This window comes from Boleophthalmus pectinirostris, unplaced genomic scaffold (genome assembly GCF_026225935.1).
Source record: "Boleophthalmus pectinirostris isolate CB_2022bp ecotype Guang Dong unplaced genomic scaffold, ASM2622593v1 HiC_scaffold_23, whole genome shotgun sequence".
Lineage (NCBI taxonomy): Eukaryota > Metazoa > Chordata > Actinopteri > Gobiiformes > Gobiidae > Boleophthalmus > Boleophthalmus pectinirostris.
In genome coordinates this window covers 24,460,529-24,476,433 of record NW_026571207.1, presented here as the reverse complement: position 1 = coordinate 24,476,433, position 15,905 = coordinate 24,460,529, and the positions used below count along the sequence as shown (strand labels likewise).

Below are 15,905 nucleotides of genomic sequence, written 5' to 3'. Positions count from 1 at the left end.
TGCAGTGAATGAATTATTGCCTTTAGACTTTGTGTTCCCTGAGTGGTCCCTTGATACATGGTGCACGCCTCTGTCCCTCCAGCACTGGAAATAAATGACGATGCAAAGTGGTTGACTCACCTTGTGTTGTGTTTCCAATGACCTCCAGTATAAAGAGAGCAAATGGTAGTTGTGCATTTTGCATAGCTGGCTAGAGGCCAGTGCACCAAAGTGTATTCTATAGTTTGAAATATTGACCACCCATCTTTGTGTTTCCCTCACCACCCATTATGTTTTGTTCCCTTCATTTTTTTGGCAATTGGATGGACTCTTTACTGTAAGCTCAGCAATATGGCACACATAATTTGCTCATTTTTCCAGCCCATTACAGTTGAGTTTGTAAACTTTCACTGTAATCCAAAAGTAAAAGTACAAGAGAATCATCCAAATGAAAATGAACAAAATATGAGCTTTCAACTATGTTATAATGATTTCCCCTGATAATTTGCTTACTCTGATTTGTATTATTTTTTTTGCATATTTGAGTTTTCCTGTATTGTCCTGCATTCAAAGGTCAAGTGCTCATTTGTGTCCCCCCTATCCCCTATCTCCCCCACCGCTCTCTACTTACTTGTGGTTCTTGGAATCATTTAGACTCAAAGTCATACATTCAAGGTTCTTAAATGTCAGTAGAGAGAAACAATTTTGATGTTGCATTCAGATTTTGTTTAAATTAAGACAACCTTGAACATTTGCAAATACATTTTTAAAATCTTCTGCAATCATAAAACATTTAAATAAATTGGAAGGCTGCTAGGATACCTTTTTGAAGGCCTAAAATGACTCAGATAGATAAAAAACGCAGCAGGATAACTCATTACTACCCATCTCATCATCTTCAGGCTCTGTTCTAAACACAGAGAAGCCCATTGTACTGTTGTCACTGCCTTTTTTTGTCTCTTTCCAACACACCTGAAGACACAGAAGCTGTTTAATTACATCTCCGCTGCTTTCTCTGCTCCCCCAGCCCCAAGTGCACCACGCAGGTCAGAGATGTTTCTGATGGTGCAGTGACACTCGGCAGGCTTTCAACAACACTGTTTTTCCTTTACGTGCCCTTTTTAAAAACTGATGAAAAATCACCGTGAGAGCACTGTAATGACTTCCCACCTGGGGGGAAACCACAAAAGGGAACAAGAGTAGAGGAGGAGGAAGAGGGGAGGAGGAGAGGAGGGGGCTGAGTGCAGACAGGAGGTAGCTGTAAATGCACCGTTCTCAAAGACTACAATTGCCCTGATGTGGTATTATTTGAATTGATGTCCGTTATTATGTTCCCCCTCCAGCAGATGAAAACATTTATTCGTCCTGTTAGTTCCTCAGCACTGCGTTTGACACTGTTCATTGTGTGCCTGTTCAGCCTGTGGGCCTTTGTAGCTTGAATGTATTTAAGATAACTGATGAAAACATTTGTAAACACACTGCAATCTTGTCAAGCAATGGCCAGGTTAACGGGCCTTTCCCGTAATCAAATGGCACATATGGTGGAAACACTTATGCTGTTTCTACATAATTTCCAGTTGATTTATTCATGTTGAGAGAAAAACAGTGGTTATTACTTGGTCTATGTTGTAATAATAATGCATTACTCTAAAATGTTTGTAGAGGCTCAAACTTATTACTACGTTCACTCATGCATCATTAATTTCCTTACCACAGTGTACTGTTAGAAAAGTGGCTACCTTTTGTATTTTTATTTAACCTTTATTTAACCAGGAAAACACATGTTGAGATAATTCAATAGGGATCTACATGGACAAGAGGTCAGCCTATGTCATAAGCATTACAGTGCTACAATACATAGTTAAAAGAGTGTGATAAATGTAAAGTGACACTGATTGATACAATGTGCACCAGTTCACATTAATAATTCAAAAAGTGACCACGGCCTCTTCGACTACTCATTCACAACATTATTACAAAGGAGAGATGGGGGGATTGTCTTGCCCAAGGACAGTATGCTCTCCTGTCAAAGGCTGAATTCATCCACCAGCCATTGGGGTTGTGCAGGAATAGTCTGAGCCTGCTGTTCCAAAAATATAATTTTAATTTTAATCTATATATTTTTGGGGGGCTTTGGTCGCACACAAAAAGTATGCAGGGTAGATTAGAAGAAGAACTATTTGCCCAACAGGATTTCATTTGGTTTGTTTTCCTTCTGCCTATGAGCCATTGAGCACGACTCTGTCCCCTACTGTATTTTGTCACATAGCGTGGTAGGAAAGTCTTTTGGCACAGCAAGGTTCCAGATTTTTTCAGTCATGCCTCAGGGCGACTGTGGCTGCAGACTTGGCTTTGCCCACACCAGTGTCTGATAGTAGAGTGGGATGAATAATGGACTTTAGTGAAGCACTATCATTGCCAAGAAAAGAGCTATTTAAATCATATCCATTATCATTAGTTTTATTGATCATTTTTATGTCATAAGATGTCTTGTGTAAAAACCACTTTGTGTAACCTATTCAGCCCCAGATATTGCATTTACCCATAATGTAGATTTGGGACCTATTAGTGTCATGTTGGTGAATTTGGAGTTTTAAAATGAGAGCTTTTAATACATTACTGAGCTGAGTAACTAGTGTGATGGAATGAGCAGACGAAGGAAAAGAATATGAAGCTGAGATGGGAGGATGAGGGGAGAGAAATCCCAGAGCGCGTCAGCATCTGTGCCCTGTTCTGTCACTAATCTGCTGCTGTGTGTTGCATAAGGCATAGCTCTCAGTTCTCTGTCTCTGCCTGTCTGTCATTGCACTGCAGTGGTCAGGCGTTTTACATGTCAAACTATGTAACCACATATGACTCTGTGTATAGATTTGTATGTGCTAGTAAAAAAAAAAAAAAAAAAAAAAAAAATCCTTTAAGAGGGAGGATGAGACGCTAATGAATCTGACCAATTAAGTTCTGTTGTGGAGGATGTTGAAGGAACAGAACGTCCTCTGAGGCCAATTACAATAGAATGAGGCAATGGTTCTCAAATGGTGGAGCAGGTACCGCAGAGAGACAGAATTCTAGTGATACTCATGCTATTAACACTAGGACTTTTGCTTTAGTAATAAAACATTTTTAGATCCTTTCTGGACACTTAAGGTTTCCTCACAGCAAGACATATAGCACATCCATTGTCCCATAATTAAGACATATAGGATTTTATTTAACCCAAAGGCTACTCCTAGAGAATACAGTGCTAATGTGCGTTATCTCAGTAGTTATCATCATTTTGTCCACATTTAGCTTACCTTCTTTAATTAAAAGCTATTTTTTCACCCACAGAATTCAGACCTTTGGGTACAAACTGTCATGGTGGGCCTACACTATTGTGTTTTCTATAAAAATTGCACTTTGCAGACTAAGGATGGATACCAGTGATTTTTTAAATTCAAATTGATACCAAGTAATATTATTGCAAGTCCTCCTTATACCGATACCAAAAGTTTGTGCTAAATGCATGAGAAAGTCCTCTACAACAACGAGTTTTCTGTGGTATAGAGATAATTATTTTTGCTTGACACCAGACCAACTAGAAGATATATTGATATTTTTGTAGGTAATGAGTAAACAAGTTCCCTTTACTACCCAGTCCAATGCCCCAGATTATAAATAGCAGGGATACTAAGAAGTTTGATATTGTCTGAGATGTCTGTGCCAGTTTGAGAACCACCAGAACAAAGACGGCATAGCTTAGGACTTTAATCTTTGCTCAAGAACACAGAGCATAAACCCAGGAGATTAATGATGAAGTGTGGTTGGGTTTTGTTTAGTGTGCCGAATCCTGTTACCAATCAACATTTAACTGTGAAGGAACAGAGAGCAGACAGCACAGTTCAAGGCTGAGTGTACTACATAATCCATCATATTTAAATGAGAGTGGTTAGCCTTTTGCAGAGAGAAAATGTGTGTTATGTAATAATTACACAGAGGAGCATTGCAATTTGTGTATAAAACGTTTAAAAGGTATCAGGAATTACTTAACAAAGACTGCAGATAAAGCCTGACACTTTGCAAAATCCTCTTTATCAAACATCTTTCCTGAGGATACCTCATTTTTGTATGTGCAAAATTAATCTTTATAAATGACTGAGCGCAGGCCAACTTTATCAGCATTTAAAGGTGCACTGTGCAACCTTTCTAGTAAAGGGTCCACTGTTTGCTTGTCTCCATGGAGATGTTATTGCATATTGATAATGCAAATACAATGATTATTTCTGAGAATAGCGGCACCACTCCACAGAGCAGAATTGTAATGTAGCATACTGCTTGTCTACCTCATGATAGATATTTAACTGTGGAACACTCTAGACAAGGCAATAAGTTTTCAATGGAGACAAGCAAGTGGCGGACACTCCACTAGAAATGTTATGCAAATGTTAAATGCAGATCTTAAATGTTAAATTAAAGAAATAGGTTGTAATGGTGTGAATAGTCACCCATCTGCCAAAGTTGACTATCTAAATATATTTGGTATACATGCAAACTGTATGTGTCTCTGAAGGTTTAAATGATAACCAACAACCTTTTATGTTTGATTTGGTCATTATTTAGTCTGCATTGTGCTAGGTGGCAAATCCGTAATCCGTGTCAGTGAGCCCAGGCTTTAAGTCACTGTTTGCATCTAATATTGAGCAGCCATACTTCACATGCACTGTGTTCTTCATAATGTTTTATTTCGCTTTTGCTCTCCATCTAAGTATCTGTAGGTTGCCCTCTTTTGCTTTGGGCATACTCTGGCTTCATCAAATGATTTTCCTTAATCCAGCTCAGTGAGTTATGGTGCTTAACTTCTCTTCAAAGTTGCTTGGCCAATCCAAATCTTTCAAGAAGATCTGATTTTCTCAGTCATGACAGACCCTGCTGTTTCTCTCTCTCCACTCTGTCCAGTGCTCTCTTTCATCTTCTGGAAGTTCAATTTTTTGCATCAACCCTGGCTTTTTTTCACTGAGCAAGTATTGACTGACTGAAAATACTTTACATTGTGTCACAACTTTTTGCATCTTTAGAAATAACTGCAAAAATGTTCAATAAAAATCAACCACATCAAACAGGGTATCAAACATTCTATCATCCAGTAAGTGGGGAAACCTTCGACAACATGGACTGTCTGTCTCTTTCACAAGCTTTATGTAAAAATGTCAGAGGAATAAAATAACTTAAAAGACAGTGACAAGCATCTAACCCAGGATATAACAAATACAAATCAATAAAACTTGTTCAATGAAAATGTATTTCGACATTATGCAAAAATAGTGCATCATCCAACTGTGGTAACTGCCAGTGCATTCATTCCACTGTCTCTGTTTATTTTAATTATGTTAATTCTGTAAATCACAGTTGTCGGAGCTTGTCGATAAATATGTAAAGGATCTTTAAAAATAACCTCATGTTAATTTCCCCTTTCAGAGCTCTGCACTTTGGCCCAAGTCCTGTAGGCAGGATGTGTTAATGATGTTGTTGTTGTTTGGGCTTGCATAGATCTGGTCACACATTAGTGAGCTGCAAAGTGGCCTGGGGATCCATCCTTCGCTGAGTATCTCGAGACACCCGCGGGTGACAAATTCAATAAAGAGATTAAAATACACTGCAGTTTTATGTAGAGCAGCTTTGCACCTCAAGCATCAAGCTATAAGATCACTGTACTTGTGTATAAATGTGTTTATGTTGTGTTTACAGTCCAGAGTGATGGCGTGCATGACAGCTATCCTTAGCCAAATGACTGACCAGCACTACTCTGCATACCTGGAGACCTTCACGGGAAACTCTGACCTGGTGGTAAGTGCTACTACTTTATACCATTTTGTGACCACCAACTATAATAATATTATTAATAATATATTAGTCTTATATAGTGCTTTTCCATATGTTCAGGTGCTTTACAAATGTGTGAAATATTCATTCACATCATACTCGGTGGTGGCAAGCTACTGGTGTAGCCACAGCTGCCCTGGGGCAGACTACAGAAGTGAAGCTGCCCCACTATAGTACCAGTGATTTCCCATTAAAGTATGACAAAGTCCTACTCTGCTTAGCCTCTGATATCTAATATCAGACACCAAGCACCAGGCACCAACTATAGTATAATACAGTGTTTTTCAACCTTTTTTGAGCCACGGCACATTTTTTACATTGGAAAAATCTTGCGGCACACCACTAACCAAAATGTTACAAAATGACACTACAGTATATTTAATTACAATATAATTTCTACATTAATTTCTACTTACTCTGTGTGAGACCTGCGCCTGTTTAGATGAACACAAAGCTGATATCCTGGCAGGAATAGAAGAAAGACACACATGAAGCTCTTCATCAACAGCTCTCAGTCTCTCTCTGTTTTTAGTTTTTATAGCAGTTAAGCTTGAAAAGCTCTTCTTCTGGGTCAGAATCTTGTCCAAGGCCCAGTTCGGAGTTTGCATTCGTCCGTTTTAAAAACTTCTCCATGACTGTCACCACGCACATGTGTTACTAATTCTTTTAAAGGAATGAGGCAATTAGCTGCCTGTTGCCACCCGGACAAATATGAGATCACTCTGCCAGTCATTATATACTACACTGCAGTATAGTGTCCGTGCTGTAGTAAGTACAACACGGACACTCGACAATGACATAATATTTGCAAGTAATAATTAATAAATTTTAATTTAAAAAAAGAGATATTGAATAATTTCTCACGGCACACCTGATGATCTCTCATGGCACACTAGTGTGCCGCGGCACAATGGCTGAAAATCACTGGTATAATATACTATATTATATTATAATATAATATATTATAATAATGACTTCCTAATAGTAGTGGTAGTACTGGTGGTAGTAGTAGTAGTAGGCTATTGATTTTTATGTTTTTGATGGTCAGGATCTCAAGTCCTTAAAATTTTATTAAACTAATTATTACTCTGACCTGAAAACCACTTCATGGATCAGAACATTCTGTCAAAGTAGTTACATAATGTCAGTACAAGCTAGGAGAATACCTGATATAAAATTGTAAAAGTTCTTAAAAGTGTGAAAAAATATTAATCTTTGTGCATTCAACTTTAATTTAATTTTCCACAGTACACAAACTTGTTCTGAAAATGGTTAGTACAGAAAAATTAACTGTGACTTTTTCATTACTTGCAGGACTTTCTGATGGAGTCCTTTCTACTCTTCAAAGAACTGATTCGAAAACACGTCTACCCGTCTGATTGGATGGCTATGATTATGGTCCAGAACAGGTACAGTCCAGTTTCTCCTACCCTGGTCTCACTCGTCTCTGGGGTGCTCCAAGCGTCCCATAGCACCTTATTTGTGGTCCAGAAAGCATTGATATTTTGAAATTGCTTTGGAGACTCGCTGTGACTAGTTTATTCTTAAAAATACACAGAGGAATAAGATGGAGGCAGCAAATCAAAGCCACCTCTTAAAGTGCTGACGAAATGTTGTTGTGAGTTTTTTTGAAAGTGTTATACTGTTGTGGTTTTAAATGTGCATGTATGGGTTTCACCAACACTCCTTGTCTTTTTGAAACAACGACCATCCAGTTTTGTAAGTAAAAGTAAATATTTGCTTCATATCTTGGTGTTAAAATGATTGTGAGAAGTTACAATTTACCACAATACCAATTTGTATTGGCAAGCCTGTCTTGTTTATTTTCATTAAATCAATACATAAAGCCATTTTCAGCCAGAAAAAAGAAAGAATCAAAATCAGTAATTTTGTAAATATGAGGGAAATTTTTTTTTAATTATTATTATTTATTTTATTTTTTTTAACTGCCAACCTACTTTTAAGAGTACCTTACATGTCACCAGTGTTGCCCATACCAAAGCATGATAACCACTGCTGTCAGAAAGCTGGAATATGACATAAAATGAGCATGAAGACAAATAGAAATGTAGCAAAGAGAAAGCCTCACATAAAATGGAAAAAGCATGTGGGAGGCAAAGGCGATGGGCTGTGTGGTAATAATGATGGATAGATAGTGGTTGGGCTTGAGAGCTATCGCGCTGAGGTGTGCCATTTAGCTGTGGAAATGCAAAAGTCACTACTCCCCAGTATACTTTTTCTAATGTGTACTGAGGTATGGTTTTGATCTATCATTCTGACAGAAGTTTAGAATCTGAAGCAATACGAGTCTCTGGGTGCAGCGGGAACCGTGGAGTGTAAAGTGTAATCACAAAAGAACAAACAGATCTAGCATAATACCTTATCAATCATTTCTTGTGATGTAAGAAAATATTCAGGACATTAAATCCTAGGCAAAAGCACATATTTATTTTTCTATTTTAGTAATGCATGTTGGGAATGTTTTCCATTGAACAATTTAATTCAGTTCTACTTTATTAAGAACACATCAGGTTCAGTTAAAATTTATGTTGAACTGTTTTGTTAGAACAAATTAGGATAAAAACTGAGATTCAATTTAATGTATCAATGATCAGATGTATTCAACTTAAAAAACTAAACAAAACATAAATACACATGTTAATTTAAAGTTGGAGTACTTGACTTGTTATTTTGTAAAAGCAACACTCTGTGACAAAATCAGACTGAGGCTCACTGTCTGCATCTGATAATCAATTATTTTAGCTATTGCAACCCTGGGAGTAAGAGTCTTAAGACTGACAGCTTTGGCATCCACCCCTGTTTTCTCTGTTTGAAAAAAGCAGTTCTAAAGCCACGCATGAGACCAAATAGTGATGCATGTGAATATTAACGATGTTCCAAAGGCTTTGTGAGAGCTAGAAACTATTTAAATGTGCATTGCACAACTTTTCTGGAGGAGGGTGTGTAACCTTCTTGTCTCCATGAAGATGTTGTTGCTTTGCCTGTTATGACATTACACACATCGATCTAGCATTTATTCATTACAATTTATTCAGTGTTTCTTTTGCTCAAAAATACAACAATTCTCTCTGTGAGTAGGGTTGCCTCTCCACCATAAATCCTCCCTAAATCTCTATCAAAGAACATTCTTGGCAAAGCAATAACATCTTCATGAACACAAGCAGGTGGTGGACCCACCACTAGAAAATTTACGCAGTGTACATTTAAATACATATATGTCTTTTTTTCTTGGTTTGAAAACAGAGTAATGCACCTTTAGTATTTTCTTTCTTTAGAGTTTTTCTCAGAGCCATCAACATCTATGCTGACACCATGAACCAAAAGTTCCTGAATGATAATAACTTTGAAGTGCAGGTCAGTCCCCGACATTTTCTCCCACGTGTTTCCAGTCTGGCTCTATCTCTTCACATGTGCTCTCCTCTCACTTTTGCTCCCTGTCTAGCTCTGGAATAACTACTTCCACTTGGCGGTGGCATTTATTACCCAGGAGTCGCTGCAGCTTCAGCACTTCTCTCCCACCAAGAGGAACAAGATTCTGGCGAAGTGAGATTCAGAGTCCTATATAATTTGCTTATTTACCACACCTCCTCACCCTGCTCTAATGAAGCACTCAGTGATTGATGATCTATTTTGGGATCAGCTTTAGCTACACACCCACTGCCTATTAAAACCCTGTGTTGCATACAGATAAACATTCAATGGAGTCCATGTTGGGGTGGATTACTGCAGTGTTATCTCTCCCAGTGGGTCGTACATAGTCTCACAATGGAAATAAGATATTGATTGAAGGACTTTTCCTCCCTGCATCCCCTTCTCTTTATTTCAGGTATGGTGATATGAGGCTACTGATTGGCTTTGCTATCCGAGACATATGGTACAAATTAGGTATGACATTTTGATTTATATATTATTCTATACTGCTGTGTTTTGACACATTTATTATTCATGCAGACTATTCAGAATTTATACAATAGAATAAAGGTGTCTACTTTAAGCATTTGGACAACAAAGGAGCATATTAATACATTTACAAGTGACAAGAATCAGCTGACTTGGTCCTGGTTTGAGCCCAGTGTGGTCCTGCTGTAGACTTGTTTTTGTCCTGTTCTTGTCTTGTTCTACTCCTGGTTTAATTTCAGGTTTAATTTTGTCACAATTTTGATGTGTGTTTGTGTGAGTGTGTGAACACTCAAAAACTGAATATGATATTTCAATCTTTATGCACAAACTTATATATATGCGTTCCTCGATCCATCTGTCTTGACATGTAGCAATAAATATGGCTACTGCTGCATAATATTATTGTTTGATATATCTAGGCATTAGGGTGTGTGTGGTGTGATAAGTATAATGGTTGACAGGACACATTTAATTTGGATATTTTATTTTTGTGCTTTTGTAGGCAATCATAAAATCTGCTTCATCCCTGACATGGTTGGTCCAATCCTGGAGATGACACTGATCCCAGAGGAAGAGTTGAGAAAAGCTACAATCCCCATCTTCTTTGACATGATCCTCTGTGATCATGAGCATTCTGGAAACTTCAACAAGGTCGGACCACAAATGATAAGATCAAAACATTCATTAAATAGTTTACACAGGGAATGCACATACACTTTAATGTCTTTAAGTACATAAGGTGGTACGTTGATAATTTGTAGTTGAAAATATTGCTCGGGTTTTAGTGCTTTACTTTTTATATTGTGATATCAGACTTTAGGGCTGTTGTCAAGTTAAGAATTTCTTGGTTAAATAAAGCATGCCATATGCATCCTCAACTAAATAGGGGCACCACATTCTGCTGACAAAAGCTTTGAAAATTAAGCGTCTCTACTTTAGAGTTTATGCTATTAGACATATTAATACTGAAAACTACTAAAGCGTATTTGTCTATAAAAGGCAGATTTAACTATCAATACACTCCCTGATTTCAAATGAAATTACTCCAACCTTTATCCTTTTGCTTTTTGCCATAAAAGTCCATATAAAAGACATTATTGACCAGTTAATTAACCAAATGACTAAAGGCCGACAGCCCTATCTGACAAATATCTTTCTGGAGTATGCATTTTTTGTATGTTTGCTCATCTTTCTCCTTGTGTGTCCTTATTGATATTTTCCATTAGTTTGAGAATGAGATTATACAAAAGCTGGATCATGAGGTGGAAGGAGGAGGCGGAGATGAACGCTACATGCAACTGCTGGAAACCATGTAAGTTCACAAAACTATTATACTAACTCGACCTTGTTCTTATTTTTTCCTTTTGTGAATTTGTATTCATGAGGTGTGTACATTCAGATTACGACTAATGTTGTAAGAAATTAACCTTGTATTTTGTGTCCATCAGCCTGCTTGACTGTGCAGCAGAGAAGCACACACTCCAGCCCCAAGTGCAGCACTTTGTTGCACTGGTGAAAGGACTTCTCATCCGTCTTCTGGACTACCGCACTGTGATGAGCGATGACAGCCGAAACAACCGCATGAGCTGCACTGTCAATCTCCTGGTACGTCCAGCCATCTTGAAAATGGCATACCAATGAACTGGCGGAAATGTCCTTGGCTCAGAATAAGTGTCAAGTAGATTAGGGATCTCTCTGGGGTTACTGCACAATGGCGTTTGGGGTTAGAAAAGAGACAGAGATGGAAAACAATCCTGTCACATTGTGCTGTTTGAGTCAGCCCCAAGCTCTGTTGAACTGAGAATGTAAATTTTAATAATTAACATAATACAGAAACTAAATCCTAATATCTGTATTTTAGTTGGTAGATTATTGGTGCACTATATAACTTTTCTGGTGTATGGTCCACTTGCCTAAATTTTTCCACAGCATGGCATTAAACTAATCTCCATGCAGGAAGCAGATGAAATCAGATCTGTTTTTCAGTATTTTTTTTTTTTGTATTATTAAATATTACTATTTTATTTTATTTTTAGTATTAAAATGTAACTGTAATTGGATAATTGCAACATAAATTTTGTTTATTGCTATACTTCAGATCATTTCTGGCCAATCAAAAACATCAATCAGGTGGTGGACCTCCCATCAAAGAGGTTCTATAGTGCACATTGACGTAAAAACATAGAATAATTGATACAGATTATACTAATGTATCATAATTAAAATGAATGAATGCTTTGTTGGAACATTCATGCCAATGTGGAACCTCTGTTTTTCCACTTGTTTTTCCATTTGGACTATGGACCTTATTTTCACTTGTTTATTGGCATCCACTTGTTGGTGATGAAATGTTGTCAAATCTCAGCTCTCCAAGTTTCATCATACTTCATATTTTGTACTGATTTCTTCAGCATGGCTCTTAATTTGCCCCATTTTTGTGGCACTAGACTTTCTTCTCTTTCGGGCACGTGCATGTATGACCTTATTATTAATGGATAATTTGAGTCAATATCTCATCCACACCAGAGCAACTGATCTAATAGTGTATTATGCAGTGTTCATTCAGATCTTTCAATGCCTTTGTATTCCTTCTTTTCATTTAATTTCTCTGATGACTAATCCATTGGAAAACAGAGGATTGGTCCATCTTTTTGCTTGCTGACTGTTTGCAGCAGTTTGCATCATCCCCTGTCTGTTCCACGTGCCTCCTTTATGTGATCTCCTTATCTGAGTCTTACCCACAAAGGCTTTAGCTTTAGAAATGAACACTTTTGTCAATCATTTCCCCTTAACTGAAGCTTTTATAGATTATCTACTCTTACTACTATCAAGACTGTTACTGCAACTGCTACCACTGTCACTACAACTACTTATGTATCAATACTACTCTTAACACTACAGCACTCTGTAACTTTTCTGGTGGAGAGTCCATCACCCGCTTGTCTCCATGGAGATGTTATTGCCACCAGATGCCACCAGACCAAGTTAGAAGTCAGATCTGTGATGTGGGACCATGAAGGAATAACATCTTCATGGAGACTTGTAGTTGGTGAACCATTCATTAGAAAGGTTACTTAGTGCATCTTTAGTACTACAGCCAGAACATGTACATCTTATTTTGCATGGGGCATTTTGATGCATGACAAGAAGAATTATGACAAGTGGATAGAGAAGCTTTTAATATATTTTATATGTTCATTCTAGCCTTTAGCTTTTTAGGCTCTGGCACATACAGTGGTCGAGGGGTTTGTAGCCTGTGGCAGTTATGCATTACTTATTCTCTTTCATTTGTTTGGCCAGCTGAAAATAAAATCTCCTCCAGGCAGGCATGCTCTAATGCACTCTTCTTATTTCTTATCCATGCCACCTCTAAACTCAGGAAATACACACAGGCAAACAGGCAAAGATTTACCATTTGCTTTGCTTCCTTCCTCATACAGTTATTTACAGCTGTTTTGATTGAGTGTTTTAACCATATAATATGTGAAATTTAAGTACACATTTCTCTCAAGGATATATTGTGAGCAGCAAATATACTTTTTTGTCTGGTAATTTCATATAAATTTTAGATATTGCCCAATTTATGCATTCAGCTCCTACAGCTACTCATTAACAAAAAGTGCAAAAGCCTAATATTACACCTAATGTTTTTATATGTAATGTACTTTCTATTTCTGCATATTTTAAAACAATATGACAGGCCTGTCACCTTCTCCAAAATCTTGGATGTGGTGCTGTTTAGCTATGCTGTGACTCTTGCTCCATCTATGAAAATGCATGCACTAAGATTTGAGTATTTATCATGGATGTCATAGACAGAGCAGGAGAGTTTCTTCTTATTTTATGTTGAGTTAAAAATCAAAAATGGTGGCTCCCGATCAAATAAATAAGATGGACTGAGGCAATCTAAATGTGTACTAGCTCATTACAAGGACTACTAAAGTTGAACAAATTATTTGCAAGATGTATTTCATTAAGATGTCGGCCTAAAGATATAATGGAATTTGACAGTACATTTTCAGATACTTTTTGCCTATGACTTTAAAAAAAAAATGAAACAGCTTCTGAAGAATAAGAATTGAGCATAGGTATCTGATCCTGAATATTGCATTGAACTGTGGGGTATTTTAATGTTTATTTATTTTCCAAAGACACAATGCAGTTGGATTTTCTTCACAGATTTCACTGATCTGTCAAACCCACTGCTGTGAGGCACCGCTGAGGCAAAACATCTGACATTCATTTAGATGGGCACCTTTTGTGGGAAAATACATAACTGCTGTTTGAATGCACTGATCCAAGCAATTATGGGTCTGACCTTTGCATAAACAAACCATGACAGTGCATGAAATCCGAATGCAATACAATATCAAACTGTTCTATTATTTTCAAAGGAAACTCACAGTACATGTAAGAGAGGCACTGCAGCTCAGTAGTAAAAATGCTACTGAAAAATACACCCAGGCATGTTGAAGATACTAACTAACACTGACAAAGTTCTTTCAGTTCATAAAACCTTATAAAAACATAAAGTTGTAAGATAAAGTATACATAGTAATGACTCAAGTTGTCTCTGTGGAAATGTTATTGCTTTACCTAGAATATCCTACAGTATGGTATTAAAATAGTGCATGCCACAATGCTAAATTACAGGTCACATCTATGTGAGCCCACTCAAATTATGAATGTTTTTTCAAGTTATTCCTGAGCAATAAATGCATGTTGAATAAATGCAAGGTGCTGTGGAATATTCCTGGTAAAGCAATAACCTCTCTGTAGAGATGGTGGTGGACCCTCTTCCAGAAAAGGTCCATTTTCATCTTTAACGGCTACTATTACTACACTACACTGAATGCACTACAACTGCTAACATTGCATAGTATTACTTGATTCTGCTGGTTGATTAGTACTATACTGCTATATCTGCCCCCGCAACTATTATCGTGCACTTTTATCTAACCCGCATACCTCATCATATATCATATATTTGCAAACTCATTAGAAATGGCTGGACTAGGAGCTTTTGTATATGTGTTTGGTTTATTGTAGATTGGTGTTGTGGGAGACGGGGAGCAATACTGAAATGTGCTTGGCAGTAAAGTACTTTATTGTGTTTCAGTCTATTTGGACTGCAAACTGTAAAGCTTCCCAGACTTTTAGTACCACTCCAAAACCCCTCTGTGATATTGCATTGGGATGAACAGTATATCAGTGCTATTATTTTTATCAGATTTATGTAATGTATCAGGCAAATTTGTCTGTTTCTAATGGAAATAGATTAGACTAAAGAGGTGGCGGTATATACAAAAATCATAGTACAACAAAAAAAATACATTATATGTAAACTGGTGATTGTGTTATAAAAGTGAAAAGTTCAGTTTTGTGCTTTACTACAACTTAAATTAAATTTGTGGATCTGGCCATTGATTTCAAATATTGATATAGGCATATTGGCCCAAGCAAGACAAGTATTGGATATCGGTATTGGACGAAGATTTAATTATGAGATCCTCTCTTTTATTACATCCACACAAGCACATCAACTAATTTCCTTTTTTTTCTTTTCATCCTGCAGAACTTTTACAAGGATATCAACCGCGAGGGGATGTACATCAGGTATATTACCGCTGACCTTTACGTGCTACTTGCTTTGATACTTCTCTTTATGCATACTCAGTAATGTGTGGGTACCAGACGTGTATTTCTTTGTGTGTGTGCCCACGCTTCATAATCTGACAAGGGATTATACTAGTCTCACTGAATTAATGTCAAAATCCCTGGGATCAGGCTGTGGTCTGACTGGAGGGAGAGCAAGGAAAAGCCCGCATGATAGAGGTAAGGGAGAGAGAGAGTGAGGGACATTTACTTTGAAGTAGGAAAGAGAGTAGATAGTGGGGAGATCCATTGTGCTGGTGTATAGATACAGGTATCAGTATGCATCTGTGAGTGAGATGTTATGTTTCAAAGCAGAGTAAATGATAACTTTAATTAATCTGACAGTTTAATCTCTCAGATCATTGTGCAAAGTTTAAACAAACATGCTGCATTTTTAATTAAAACTAAGCCTAATCCTCAACTTTAACTCTCAAGATCAAGTCTATGTGTCAACAATGTTACAATAGACTTGTGATATAACTGTTCAAAATCAA

The 15,905-nt window shown here is 37.3% G+C and overlaps 1 protein-coding gene across 1 annotated transcript in view; it reads left to right on the top strand.

Moving 5' to 3' along the window:
• The window catches only part of LOC110162300 (dedicator of cytokinesis protein 2), an 85,821-nt gene that overhangs the window by 57,122 nt on the left and 12,794 nt on the right, over nucleotides 1-15,905 (top strand). Inside the window, 9 exon segments of the mRNA XM_020927171.2 lie at nucleotides 5,701-5,799; nucleotides 7,150-7,244; nucleotides 9,132-9,210; nucleotides 9,299-9,399; nucleotides 9,683-9,741; nucleotides 10,259-10,407; nucleotides 10,983-11,068; nucleotides 11,205-11,361; nucleotides 15,332-15,372. Of these exon segments, the coding sequence (XP_020782830.1) occupies nucleotides 5,701-5,799; nucleotides 7,150-7,244; nucleotides 9,132-9,210; nucleotides 9,299-9,399; nucleotides 9,683-9,741; nucleotides 10,259-10,407; nucleotides 10,983-11,068; nucleotides 11,205-11,361; nucleotides 15,332-15,372 (866 nt within the window).